This window comes from Thalassophryne amazonica, chromosome 2, assembly GCF_902500255.1.
Source record: "Thalassophryne amazonica chromosome 2, fThaAma1.1, whole genome shotgun sequence".
NCBI classification, from domain to species: domain Eukaryota; kingdom Metazoa; phylum Chordata; class Actinopteri; order Batrachoidiformes; family Batrachoididae; genus Thalassophryne; species Thalassophryne amazonica.
The window spans coordinates 58,140,414-58,154,579 of NC_047104.1; the positions used below are offsets into that span (position 1 = coordinate 58,140,414).

At 38.7% G+C, this 14,166-nt stretch overlaps 1 protein-coding gene across 7 annotated transcripts in view; it reads right to left on the reverse strand.

Annotated features, from left to right (window-relative positions):
• parp6a (poly (ADP-ribose) polymerase family, member 6a) overlaps positions 1-14,166 on the reverse strand; it is an 85,146-nt gene that overhangs the window by 11,835 nt on the left and 59,145 nt on the right. For all 7 annotated transcript variants that reach the window (XM_034186467.1, XM_034186472.1, XM_034186440.1 and 4 more), the window contains one exon: positions 5,721-5,793. In XM_034186467.1, the coding sequence (XP_034042358.1) occupies positions 5,721-5,793 (73 nt within the window). The remainder of the gene's footprint in view (positions 1-5,720; positions 5,794-14,166) is intronic.

Sequence of the window (14,166 nt, forward strand, 5' to 3'; positions counted from 1 at the left end):
AGTCAATCCTGTCTCAGAGGTCTACAGAGAATTCCTTTGACTTCTTGCTTGGTTTGTGCTCTGACATGCACCGTAAAATGTGGGACCTTATAAGTAGATAGGCGTGTGCCTTTCCAAATCATGGCCAATCAACTGAATTTACCCCAGGTGGACTCCAATTAAGCTGTAGAAACATCTCAAGGATGATCAGTGGAAACGGATGCACCTGAGCTGAATTTTGAGCTTCATGAAAAAGGCTGTGAATACTTATGTACATGTGATTTCTTAGTGTTTTTATTTTTTAATAAATTTGCAAAAATCTCAAAAAACAAAACTTTTTCACATTGTCATTATGGGGTATTGCGTGTAGAATTTTGAGGGGAAAAAAGAATTTCATCTATTTGGGAATAAGCCTGTAACAACAAAATGTGGAAAAAATGAAGCGCCCTGAATTCTTTCCAGATGCACTGTAAGCCATATGATTTTCCATTGCCTGAAAACAGCCATTAAGTGGGGAAAAGGAAAATGGACACTTCATAGAAGCCACAGCAAATGCAGATGTGAAACAGGTAAGCACAAATTTCAGGGAGATGGATCCAGCACACCTCGAGGAAATCAAAAGATCAATAAATAGACAGAGACTTTGTGTGATGCTGGTGCTGGAGGCAGACACAACCCTCCTCTCCTATGAAAAGGGAAAGGGTGTCAGCACAGAAGATGAAAGAGAGGAGACACAGGAAGGAGGTGAGCAGTGAGACCAGATCAAAGATTCAGTGTTCAAAAGTTGTGGAACAAAGAAGGAATAAATGAACACATCAGCATAAAAAAGCAATAAGATCTCACATGAATGTTTTACATAATCTTTGTCATATCATATTTAATTAAGTTTAATCTATTCTCAAGACAGTTGTTAAAGCAAGTGTTAATAGACTGAACAGAGCTTGAACAAATATCACTATCCTATACTTTCTGATGTTCACATTTTCCACTAAGTATACTTATAAACCTTGAAAAAAAATCTACCAAAAAATTAAAAAACATTTCACTTTTGCACCGCCAAGTATTTGAAGGATATGTATTTAACAGTACTTCTTTACATTCTGTAAAGACTGCCTCATTAATGAAACAGAAATCTGCCTGGAACTACTAATAACTTACAAATAATTTGACTCAGAAATTAAGCCCCATTCTCACTTTCATCCTGGGAGGTCCTTGGACTGAAACTTTGTCCATAATCTGGAAAACTATAGAGCATCTTGGAGGGTGTGTGTGATGAACCGTAAGAGTCTGTCATTGTTGTAACCATAGCTGGATTCCATTCATCTTATTTCTGTCATGCCAAATCACAACATAAGTTGCCCCAAGTGACTTCACAAGGGTAAGGTCTAACCTTAACCATCATTAGAGCAAACATACTGGCAACAGTGGTAAAGAAAACCTTGGGCATTATTTGATTATAGGAACAAACCTCAAGCAGACCAGACTCAGATGCTAAGTCGGCTGCCAAGACTGCTTACTACTCAAAAGTGATAAGCAACAATAAGCATAATCCTCTTTTTTTTGACACTGAGGCAGATTTGACTTGCAGTTATCTTTAAATTGTTCAAATGTTTAAGGCTGCTGATTTTATGGATTTTTTTTTTATTGTAAACTGGAGGATATAACAGAAATCCCCCCCTAGCTGTATCAAATTTTCATTTAGTAAATGTGATCCATGATTCAAGACTAGTTTTATCAGATTTCAATACTGTTTGGAGATGCTATCCCAAACTGTGACAGCAGCTAAGTGTACAACATGTATTTTTGATCCACTACCTGCCAAGCTGTATATGGAGTTCTGGTGATCATTAGGGCCTATTTTATTTATTATTATAAATTTATCACTCACCACTAGAAGTGTTCCAGCAGCTGTAATAAAAACCCTGCTAAAGAAGCCTAGTTTTGATTCTGGGTTGTTGGAGAATTTGACCTATGACTAATTTATCATTTTTTCCAAAGTGCTGGAAAGGGTGGTTGCAAGGCACCTTCTTGCCCATCTGTCATAAAATGATCTTTTTAAGTCAGATTTATTTTTACAGTCAGCCTTTCAGGCTCATCATTCCACTGAGACTGCCCTCACAAAAGTGGTAAATGATCTTTTGATGGCCATGGATGCAGATTCTGCATCTGCTTTTGCTGGACTTGAGCGCAGCATTTGATACTTTTGACCATGGTATCTTGCTGGAGAGAATGGAAAATTATTTTGGTGCTTGCATGGCTGAGATCTTATTTGTCTGGTAGAATTCAATGTGTTCATTATAATAACACAACATCGGATTTCTCAGCTATGGAATCTGGCGTACCTCGGGGTTCTATTTTGGGTCCTCTGTTGTTCTCCCTGTATGTTGCACCTCAGGGCCAGAATATTCAGAGTCGTGGAATCAAATTCCACTGCTTTGCTGATGATCTCCAGATGTATATGTCTTTGTAAGCAATGTGTCTCAAATTGTAAACTGGAGGCTTGGGTGGTTGCAGTGAAAAACTGGATGTCTCCAAATTTCCTGCTTTTGAATGCATGGAAGACTGAGATGATTGTTGTTGGTCCTCCCAGACTGAGACAACTTTCTAACCAATTAACATTGCCACTTGGTGACTATATCATTCGTCAGTGTGAAAACGTTAAAAATGATGGTGTAACTTTTGATCCATCACTGTGTTTTGATTTGCACATTAAGGAGATTGTTAAGGTGGCTCATTTCTGTTTGCATAACATTGCAATGATCAGACTTATCCTTTCTATGGTGGATGCATGAATTCTGATTCATGCCTTTGTGTCTTCCAGTATTGACTATTGCAATGTTTTATTTTCTGGATTGCCACACAAGAGTCTGTGATCAGACTGTGGGAGAGTGAGCTCCCCCTCAAAGAACAAATGAATAGCTGCCAACACATATTACATACAATTTCAACATCTTTGTGTGTTCCTTTTTTATTTTTTGCATGTTAAACACATTTTAAATATATTTATGTGTTTTTGAGGAACTGTCTATATATTAACACATTTTACAACCTTTGTAAACAGTTTAAACATATTTTTAAAGAACTTTATATTCTTTTACACATTTGACACCCTTTTCAAACATTTTAAATGTGTTTTTTAAACTTTCTATTGTATTTTTACCTTTTATCATATTTTAAACAATTTTATTAACATTTAAACATCTCTGTGTGTTTTTAAATGTCTTTGACATTACTTACACATTTTAACATACATTATAATATAATATAATAATAATATTAATTAAACTTTTATATGTATTTAGTCTCTCATCATAGTCTCACTTCTTGTTTAGTGTGAGCAATGAGTCTGGGTCTTTGACACGCACAGGCGGCTGATGTGAGGATGTACTGTGGAGAGGAGCAAATGAAGATCATCCTCTACTTTCTTCTTTTTTTGGTTGCCCAAACTGTCTTCTCTCTGGTAGATTATGCACTAAAAATGTATCCATTTTGCTCCTGGCATGTTAGCAAACAATGTTTTCTTTTTCCTTTTTTCCCCTTCTTCTTTTGTTGGCTAACAGTGTTTACAGTTATTTTTTGCGCCCCACCTGAAGAACTCTGGTGCACCCCAGGGGGGCATGCTTCACAATTTGAAAACCACTGCTATAGATGGTACAAAAAACACTGCTGCCACAGTTTTGACAAAAGTTATGAATTTTTTTGCCATCACACCCATCCTGGCTTTCCTTCACTGGCTATCTGTAACTCTAAGAGCAAATTTCAAGGTTCTGTTGTTGACTTATAAAGCTCTAAATGGATATGCACCTAATTATCTCACAGAACCTATTCAGCTTGGGACTCCGGCAAGGACTTTCGCATTCCTCCCCTCTCCTCTCCTCCTTTCTGTTCTCTATCTCTGTTCCGACCTTCAAAGTCCCAGCTTCACCAGACTGTGAATTCTTCAAATTAAGATTTGGATTAACCGTGAAACTGATCAGCTGGTGTCTCAGTGCTATTGACACTATTTTTTTCAACAAGGAAATCAGGGCTGGGGGACCCTGCGTGCCCTGATGGAACCTACCCAGCGGGCTATGCTCTCGATGCCTGAGAGAAATGAAGCATGGCATGCGTGGCTCCATTCTCTGTGGAAGACGCTGAGGATTAATTTCTATTTGTTTATGGTGGGAGGTCTTGCGCTGATTGGTTTGTGAGCTGCCCTGAACCACAGGAATATTAGCAAGACGGCTACTTCCAGAATCTCGTCCCCTCACCCACTTTGCCTCAATTTGGATGACAGGCTGTTTCAAGTTTAGTGCACATAAACAATGTCAAATGTATATGTGCTGTCTTTAATTCTGATGTGTGCCATTATTACGGTAAACTAATAATAATTGTGGATTCATTGTTGTATTTTGTCTGAGGTAATTGGAGTGTAAATGTAATTTTGTTGTTGTTGCACTTGTGTAATTGACAATGACAATAAATCTCATCTCTCATCTCATCTCTATTAAACCTTATGTGCCTTTTCATACCCTTGCAGTCACTGGATATGGTGTGGCACTGTTTCCCAGGGTTAAAAAAGAAGTCAGCAGGTTCTACATTGTGGAACATCCTATCTGTTGAAATTCAAAAGGCAGATTTCACTGACTCTTTTAAGACTAGTCTTAAAACCTATATATGTTCTATTGCTTGTCACTAGTTTTATGATTTTTATCTTTCTTTTTCATCTTTCTTATACAAACTTTAAATATTTTAAGTGCCTTTACTCTGCTGTTTTGAAGTTTGTTCAGCACTTGTTTTTTTTTTTTGGTTTTTTTTTCATTTAAAGTGTTTTATAAATAAATTTATTATTATTATGACTATCTGCTTTGGCCTTACTACCAATAACAAAATAAGTCAAACAAAGCATAACAAAGAACTGTCAAACATGGATGTTCAAAAATGTATTATTTGTCACAAACACTTATTATGCTTTGTTAATCCTTGACATTAACATGGAGCCCATAACATAGTCATACAGGCCACAACATCACCAAGAGGTTTTGTGGATGTGCCATGCTTGTGATAAAGTTATACTACAGGCATTGTTTTGTGTGTGTTACATCATCAAACCATGCAGGAGGTCACATTCATGCACAACCATGATCTTCACATGCCAGTTTATTACAGGTACAGACCCTGATGTAATCCATGATTGGAGTTGTGTTTTTGTGAAGGTGAGAAAACGTGTCTTAACATCCACAGAAACACGTTATTAACCAGATTCAACTTTTTAAATGATGTGTGACTATTACTTGAATAACTACCAAGTGGTGCAAAGTTGTGACAATCCTGGAATACGTGAATACGGGAGCTTCCCTTATTCACCTAAAGGAATTCTGCTCCCAAAAGCACAGGGCTTGACCTTTGGATCCTTCTGCATCATACAGAGCCTACTCATTACTTTCAGTGGTTAACCCCAACTGGTGACAGAAACAACATGCTGATATGACAACTGACAGTACAGTCCTTCTTCCTATAAATAGAAGAGATGTGTCACCCACTAGTGCTAGCAGAGGAAGCAGTAAGCAGCCAAAATTGTCCAGAAAATCTCCCAGTATGTCTTGCTCACTAAAATGGTAATTGTAGAAGTGACAGTTCGGAAGCTGGTGTCCAGTAACTGCAAAAATAAATCTACTAGACAGCAAGCCAGTTTTGTGGGATGACAGGTTTGCTGTCCACAAGCAGGTGCACCGTAAATGGCTGCTGTCAAGGTTACGTACCTGCAGCTTGGTATAAGATGCATTGACTAGTCCATTTCTCAGAACAGAGTGCCAATTCTCTATATGGGAACCGCTAGAGAAAATACAACAGAAAAATGATTAAAACAGTAAGAAAAAAATTCTGTGAAAATTTTAAATGATGTATGACCAATGTTCGGAGGTGTCCATTTGTCCATTATGATGTCATAACTGCTCAGCTAACCACCAAAGGCTATTACTTTGGCAACTGGAGCTGCTATGAATGCACTCTTGAGAGTCCAGCACCTGTTTTTTTTTTTAACACCGCCCACAAAAAACAGTGTTAATCATAACTCCGTTGTTGACCATGAAGTGGTTAAAGGTCATCTTGGTCTGACCAACTGCTGGGCGCTAATTGATTGAAAACTCATATGCCATCATGGTGACTGAGTTGTTGTTAAGACAGGAAGACTTTGGAGGCGAAAATTTGTTTTGGGTCTTAATAAAACAAGCCGTCTTGCATCTATCATGAATGTAAAAATGAACAGGGTTATTTGAGCTACATCTCACTGAATGAGATAAAGCTGAAGAATCAGGTTTAGGAGTAGGAAGCTGATTCTTTGTGATAATGACATTATTTTATATAAAAAGTTATGGATTATTACAGTTTGCAATAAAACAGCAATTAAAAAATAATAAAGCACTGAGCTTTGCTACTCTTGGAAAGAGCATTAACACTAAAATGTCTTCAGTTGACCCATTAAATTGTTCTTCAAGCTTAAAAAATGGCCAATACAAAAGAGTGATTGTAATCTATTTATACCATTTGTGCAGATATCTGGGGGCCTTTGCTTAGTTCATCACAGCTGTCCAAATTAATGAGTTTTTTTATGTTAAATATCAAAGATGAAGAACAAAATTGACACACCACCACTGCTGTCTTTCAGTGCAGGATAACCTATTTGAATGAATTTTCTTGAAACATGACAAAAAAGATTTAAAAAATGTTGCCATTGTTATTTTTAACAAGCTTTGCAGCTGCTTGAAGTTTTTGTCTTAAACTCCTGCAGTCTGAAATAGATACACATTAAATTACTCAACTATTTGCAGAATACATCAAATTCTTGTGTATATGATGACAATAATGATGGCTCAAACTCAAAAAACTGAAACATTGACTTAAAGTTATGTTGTTAGCAGGTTCCACGAAAATTGCATTACATTAGTTAAAAGCAAAAATATTAGGTTCATCCAACAAAATGAACTACAAAAAATATTTTAACTTAAAGACATGTAATTTAAGTATTAAAACAAAACAAAATGTATACAAGTAAGTTGTCCATAAGCACAAGGGACACAAGTGTAATGTGATTTTTGGCTGTCAGCTCATCTTGTGTTTGCCCAAAGTTAACTTCTGAAATTAATAAAGTCTTGACCTTGCCGCACACTTGAGCAGCTTTTGTTACCATCTAGCAGGTGATGTGAGCATTACAAGGCTTCTGGTACATTTCTTACTTGAAGCCCAGCATCTATAAACGTCGGAAATGCATTGACCTCCCAGTATTAAAGCTGTATGGCCTTTGAGTTTTTCAAAGGCCATACAGCTTTAATACTGCCATCTATACCCACTTACTCCAATTAAGGTCACGGGGGGAATTGCTGGAGCCTATCCCAGCAGTCATAGGGCGTGAGGTGGGGCACACGCCGGACAGGGTGACAGCCAGTCGCAGCACCACATATAGACAAATGAATGCTCACATATTTATCCAGGAAATTACGTTTTTAAATTTTTGGATGATACATCCATCCTTAACCTATTGCACTGGTGTAACACCAACCATCTCATCTTAAATGTTTCTAAGACTAAGGAGATGGTCTTGGACCCTAGGTTTGTAGCGGTCCACAGTCCGGTGGTCATACACAACACACATATAAGCCAGTTTTCATCATAAAGTACCTAGGAATTCATACTTTTAGCTGGAAGGTCCATGTTGATAGTCTGTGTTCTCAAATGTAGCAGAGACTATAATTTTTACACAGACTCAGAGGTTTTGGTGTGGACCAGAGGATCATGTTTATATTCTACCAGGCTGTCCTGCAGAGCTTGATAAGGTTTTGGAATATCAGTGTGGTATGATAACCTCACTGTGCAAAACCAAACTCAGTCATCTGATCCACACTGCTATGAAGGTGATGGGATGGAAGGAGTATCATGGCCTGCAGCCTTTAAATGAGCAGGCTGTTTTCAGGTAAACTCAGAGGATACTGACTGACTCGTCACACTTTTGCCTTCGGGTAAGCGGTATAGAGTTCCAAAATTTAACATGAACCATTTTAAAAAGTCATTTTTGTCGACATCTATCAAACTTCTAAATAAGATTACATAAGGTGGCAGAACTGTGTGATGGCTCCATGGTATTTATGGTTATGGGATGTGTGCAATATCAATATTGTTAGTTTGTTGTGTCATATTTATATTCATATTTATGCGGGGTGTTTATATTGGATGTGGGTTTTATTGTTTTTATTGTGCATTGTATGTAGTAATAGAGTCCAAGATGAATTTCCCTTTTTGGGATAATAAAGTATATCGTGATCGTGATCATGACAGACAAACTCATTCGCACCCACACACACACCTACCATCAGTTTAAAGTTTGCAATTCACCTAACGTGAATATCTTTTGCATGGAGAAGGAAGCTGGAGCTCCCAGAGGGAACCTACATACACACGGGGAAAACATGCAAACTCCACACAGAAAGGCCCCAAGTGGGAAGTGATCCTACAACCTTCTTGCTGTGAGGCAACAGTGCTAATCAGTAAACCACTGTGCTGCCCAAGATTTAAGACATAAAAGAATTTTCTTTGGCACCACTGTAATTTTATTCCTTAGCTGTTAATTAAGGGATTCATAATATGATCTTGCCAATTTGGTCACAAGTCACACTGTCTGGAAACAATTTAGAATTTCGACCATGGATGGGTAGAAATTGAAGTGATCAGATGCCATGACCTACATTTGGTAGCGACATGATAGATCACATGTGGGCTTCCCCTGATCTGCTCTGAAATAGCTTATTTCTATATAAATCTAATATGCTTCTCATGCCCTGTGATAGACTGCCGCCCTGTCCAGGGTGTACCCTGCCTCATGCCCTAAGAATGCTGGGATAGGCTCCAGCCTCCTGTGACTAAATGGAGTAAGGGGGTATAGAAAATAAATCTTTCTCATGAATTTTGTAAAAGTTAGCAAGAAATAAACACTTCTAAATTTAAATGCTGTTTTTAAAACCAGATAACACCTCTGAAGTGATTTACAAGACATCTTAAGGATGTTAGCAAGCACACCCCAGAAAAACGCATCAAGCAGGTGGGTGAGGTCACAGATAGTCTCAAAACCTCAAGCGTGTGCACACACACTTCCCCCTGCAGTTTGTCTGCATGATGTCGTTAGAAGGAAAAGACAGTATTCACTATGGAGCGAGCTGTAATTTTACAACATGTTATAAAAATAAATATAAATTATAATGCTTGGATTTATGTCAAAACTGAATTTTGTCAGTTTTATAAAATTTGAAAGGCCATACAGCTTTAATGTATAGAAAGTTTGATTTTGAGAGTTTTACAGTTCTTGAGTTTTAAGATACGAATGTTTTCAGAGTGGCCAGAATTTCTCCTGACAAGTACAACTATTCACTTTTCTGAGTGGAGATTTGGTTTTTAATGTATGAATTATTAGATTTGTAGCATTAGTAAGCATATAGAGAAACAGTTTGGACTATTCATGAGTAAGATGTCCCTAAATGGGCTGCCTGAGACGAAAAGATTCAGCAGAGCCCCATCTGCTACACTACAAATCTCTATCTGACAGATTTTTTTTCTGGCTGTCTGGGCTGGCACTGTGCAGTGGTTTCTGTCCAAGAGAATGGTCACTGCTATGCACTGTTCTTTGTTATGGTTTCATAAAAATCTGCTACACTGGCAGCTCCAGCTGCAACATAACAATCTGGGTTAACGAACCACAGAGCCACATTTAAGTTTGATTGTACAACTACAACGCTATAATCTGTGAAATTTAGTGGAATTTTATGACTATACTTGAACAGAAATGAATTATATACAACATATTTCCAAAAATTACTTTCTAATTTGTCATTCCTATTTCAGGGTTTTCAGGGCAGAGTGCTCAGAGCTGAGAACTTTTCCAAGGTCGCCACAGTAAATATAAAACAGTGCTGAAAACAGCACAAGTAGTGGACTGCTTCACTGATTCTTGTGATTTCTTGTCTTCCACTTCAGCCTTAATTGTCAGTCACATGGATCAGTGTGCACATCCTTCCCTTCATATTCTTTATTATCAGATTGTCACGCTAAATCCAGTGGTATACTTTTATACACTGTGATACCTTAAACTAATAGATATCTTGTTTTATCCTTATCTTCCATATCTCGTGATTGAAATGTAAATCTAATCTTGGAGTTAAGCTCTTTTCTCTGAGCCAGAGAAGATGAAAGCACCTTGCTGAAGATAGGGAAGAAAGTGTTTGAGGCTAGTTTGAAGGCTGGACACTGCCATGATATGCGTGGACTATCATCATTATTGCTTCTTGAAAATAGACTTTGTGGAAGCATCAAATAGGTGATGGCAGCTGAGAACAATGCACTGACTGCTGGGCAATAAAGTAATTGGTGGAAAGCATGGACATTTTCTGGATAATTTCATTTTCTATCACTACAGTCGTACTCAAACGTTTACATACCCTGGCTTAATTTTGGATTTGTTTTGGCTATTTTTCAGAGAATATGAATGATAACACAAAAACATTTTATTCACTCATGTTTAGTGGTTGTGTGAAGCCATTTATTGTCAAACAACTGTGTTTACTCTTTTTAAATTATAATGACAACAGAAACTATCCAAAGGTGGAACCAAAAGGTAACCATCCTCATCTGTGATCTGTTTGCTTCTAATAGGTATGTGTGTATAAAAAATGTACATACCCCAGTTCTTAATATCCTGTATTGTCCCCTTTAAAATCAATGACAGCTTGGAGTCTTTTGTGGTAGTTGTAGAGGCAGCTCTTTATTTACTCTGATGGAAAAGCTGCCCATTGTTTTTGGCAAAAAGCCTCCGGTTCCTGTAAATTCCTGGGCTGTCTTGTATGAATTGCACAGTTGAGATCTCCCCAGAGTGGCTCAGTGATATTGAGGCCAGGAGACTGATCTGTCCACTCCAGAACCTTCACTTTAATATTTTGGTCTCAGGAGGTGTTGCTCCAATTCATAAATCTGGGTTTAGCTTATTGGCTCTTGGGGGTCTAAAATACAATTTGTTTGAACATTTGACTCTCTGCTCTATATATACGTATAGCTAAGGTCAGAAGAATAAAAATCAACCGTGTTATTTTGTCACCGTATATAGGCCCCCAGGCCCATATTCTGATTTCGTTAGATGAATTTGGTGAGTTTATTTCTAATTTGGCAACCCGTGCCGATAACATTCTGATTGTTGGTGACTTCAACATTCATATTAACAAGCTTTCTGAACCCCTCTTCAAATCATTCATGGACATTAGATGTATTAGCATCCCAGCAATGCATTCAGGGTTCAACACACATGAGTGGAAATACTCTGGATTTGTTCCTTGTTCGTGGTATCACTGTCACAAATATTGACATCATGCCTCTTGCATCACTGGTCTTAGATCACTCACTTATTAAGCTTAAAGTATTGTTGCCTTGTTCACTGAAATTAAAAAACTATTTATCATCATGTCGACACATCAGTTTCTCAACTACAATTGAACTTGAAGCCAGACTGCCTGATATCTTAGCATCACTTTCAGAAAATGACCATTCAGTAGATAGTTTTGTGGACAGTTCAAACTCAGCGCTCACAACCACACTCAACACACAGAAAACACAACTCAACAGATTGTCCAGAGAATCAGCGCAGCAGCCAACAGGTGAAGGGTGAGAAGCTCAGTCATCCGTGGGGATCCCCCAGTCGGAGGTGGTCAGTGTGGCCCAGGAAAGGGAAGTATGGGTTCCCCTGCTGAAGCTGTTGCCCCCTGCGACCTGATTCCGGATAAGCAGCTGAAGATGAGTGATGAGTGCTGATATTATTTCACTGGGTGTGCTGACAAAGCTTGTAACTTCTGCTAAAAGCACAACCTCTGTGTTTGACCCCATATCCAGAAAACTGTTTAAGGACCTGTAGCTTACTCTTGGGCCTACAGTGTTGGAAATGATTATTCTGTCACTAACCTTGGGATCTATTCCTAAATGGTTCAAATCTGCAGTGATTAAATTATTATTTAAGAAATCTAATCTTGACCCAGTCTGTTGAAAAATTATAGGCCAATATCAAACCTATTATTTTGTTCTAAAATTCTGGAAAAAGTGGTTTCACAGCAACTTGTGGACCACCTTGCTGAGAATAATCTCTTTGAGCCACTGCACTCTGCATTTAGAACGCATCATTCCATGGAGACAGCTCCCTTAAAGTGGTAAATAATCCTCTGTTTGCGATGGATTCAGACACCACTATGGTTTTGGTGCTGTTAGATCTTAGTGCTGCATTTGATATGGCAGATCATCATATTTTACTTGATAGGTTGGAAAATTATTTTGGGATTATTTGGAATGTCCTTGCATGGTTGACATTTTACCAAACCAGTCGCTCTCATTGTGTCCTGTACAACAACACTACCTCTAACTTTGGCAACATGAAATAATGGGTTCCACAGAGGTCCGTCTTATGCCCCCTGCTTTTCACCCATCCTATAGCACCCCTTGGGCACATACCATGGCATTATGGGATTACTTTCCATTGCTATGCTGTTGACACTCAGTTGCACATGCCGATAACTGCTGATAATCTCATACACATAAAGTCCTGAGAAGATTGTCTTGCGTCAGTGAAAAGCTAGATGTCCAGCAATTTCTTACTTTTAAACTCGGACAAGACCAAAATGATTGTCCTTGGTACAGCGAAACACTGGTATCAATTTGACCAGCTCATGTGTAAACTGAGCTCGTCTGTCATTGTCATACATCACACTGACAAAGTGTGATGATCCCAGATATATATACTTGACATGTATGTATATATTAGAATACTTAAAAAGTTAGTCCAAATACTCCAATAATACATCCTGCCAGATCAAACCTGCAATGCCACCCACCCACACCCTATGGATCCACCGCTGAAGACAATCGGACCCGGCACCACGAGGGGGCGTTTGGGGGTGTCGCCCCCTCACGTCATCAACCCCGCCCCCTCGGATGTGAAAGTTATCAAAAAATAAAAATAAAAAAGAAAGCCAAAGAAATACTGGAAAATATAGCAAAATATTAGTTATTCAATAATATCACGTATTTAACAAATAAACCAAATGAATTAACTAAAGTAATTAATTTTAAAACAAACGGATATGGCGTGTGTCTGTGTTCAAGCGATTTGATAGGTTGAGGGTTGCGCTTGTCAGTGCGGCAGAGGGCAAGGATCCTGAGTCCAGCGATTATGGCAAGGTGGACGAATTAAAGCATGCTCGATTTATTCAAGCAGTGTCACAGCTGGAGTTCCTGGGATTCGTCAAGTCCAGTTAGTACGAGAACTCTTTCTCAACATTAAAAAGAGAGTTCAGTGTTCATGCATGCTGCATGAACAAAAGGCGAACTTAGGCTGGGCATACACTGTACGATATTTTCAATCCTTGTACTTGGCTCCAGCTCAAACTGTGCGACAAAACCGCAGGGTTTAAAAGTTCAGAGCGCACGATTCATGTTCTCACACTGTATGGCCCGATGCTCTGATGCAATCTGACTGCTCACATTGTACGTTCAAAAACCACACGTCGGGAGCTTTTTTTTCTTTAAAAAAATTTATTTCATGCCTATCAGCGCACACAGTGAGCGGAATCAGGTGGGGGGGAGACTGACCGTATATGCGCGCGCGCGCACACACAGCAGACAGAAACATGATCCATGAGAGGACAGTAAAAAAAGAAAACATAAACATTCATAACAGGTGTTGCTACTTACACTGTTGTATAAATAAACTATATTTCATACGGAGTCATACAGCTGTGCAAGGTGCAGCAACTTACTCCCTCATCTGTCGTAAATCCTGCTGTTGTCTGCTGTGTGTGCGCTCGCGCATATACGTTCAGTCTCCCACCACCTGATTCCACTCACTGTGCACGCTGATTGGCATGAACTTTAATATGATATTAGGTTATTGCGAGGGAACACACAAAAAAATAAGACTTTACATGAGAGAACTGTTTGCTCTCTCTGATGTTTGCTCATTGACAGTGCGCGAGGTAATCAGCACGTAGACGCTTGGCAGAACCCTCACGAGCCACGACGGCCGAATGACCTAACCAGGAAATTCAACGGAGAGTGGCGAGATGTCCTTCTCAGAAGATTCAACGCGGCATCCAACCGAAGGCTTCAACTCTTCTGAGGTAGGCTAGCATCCAG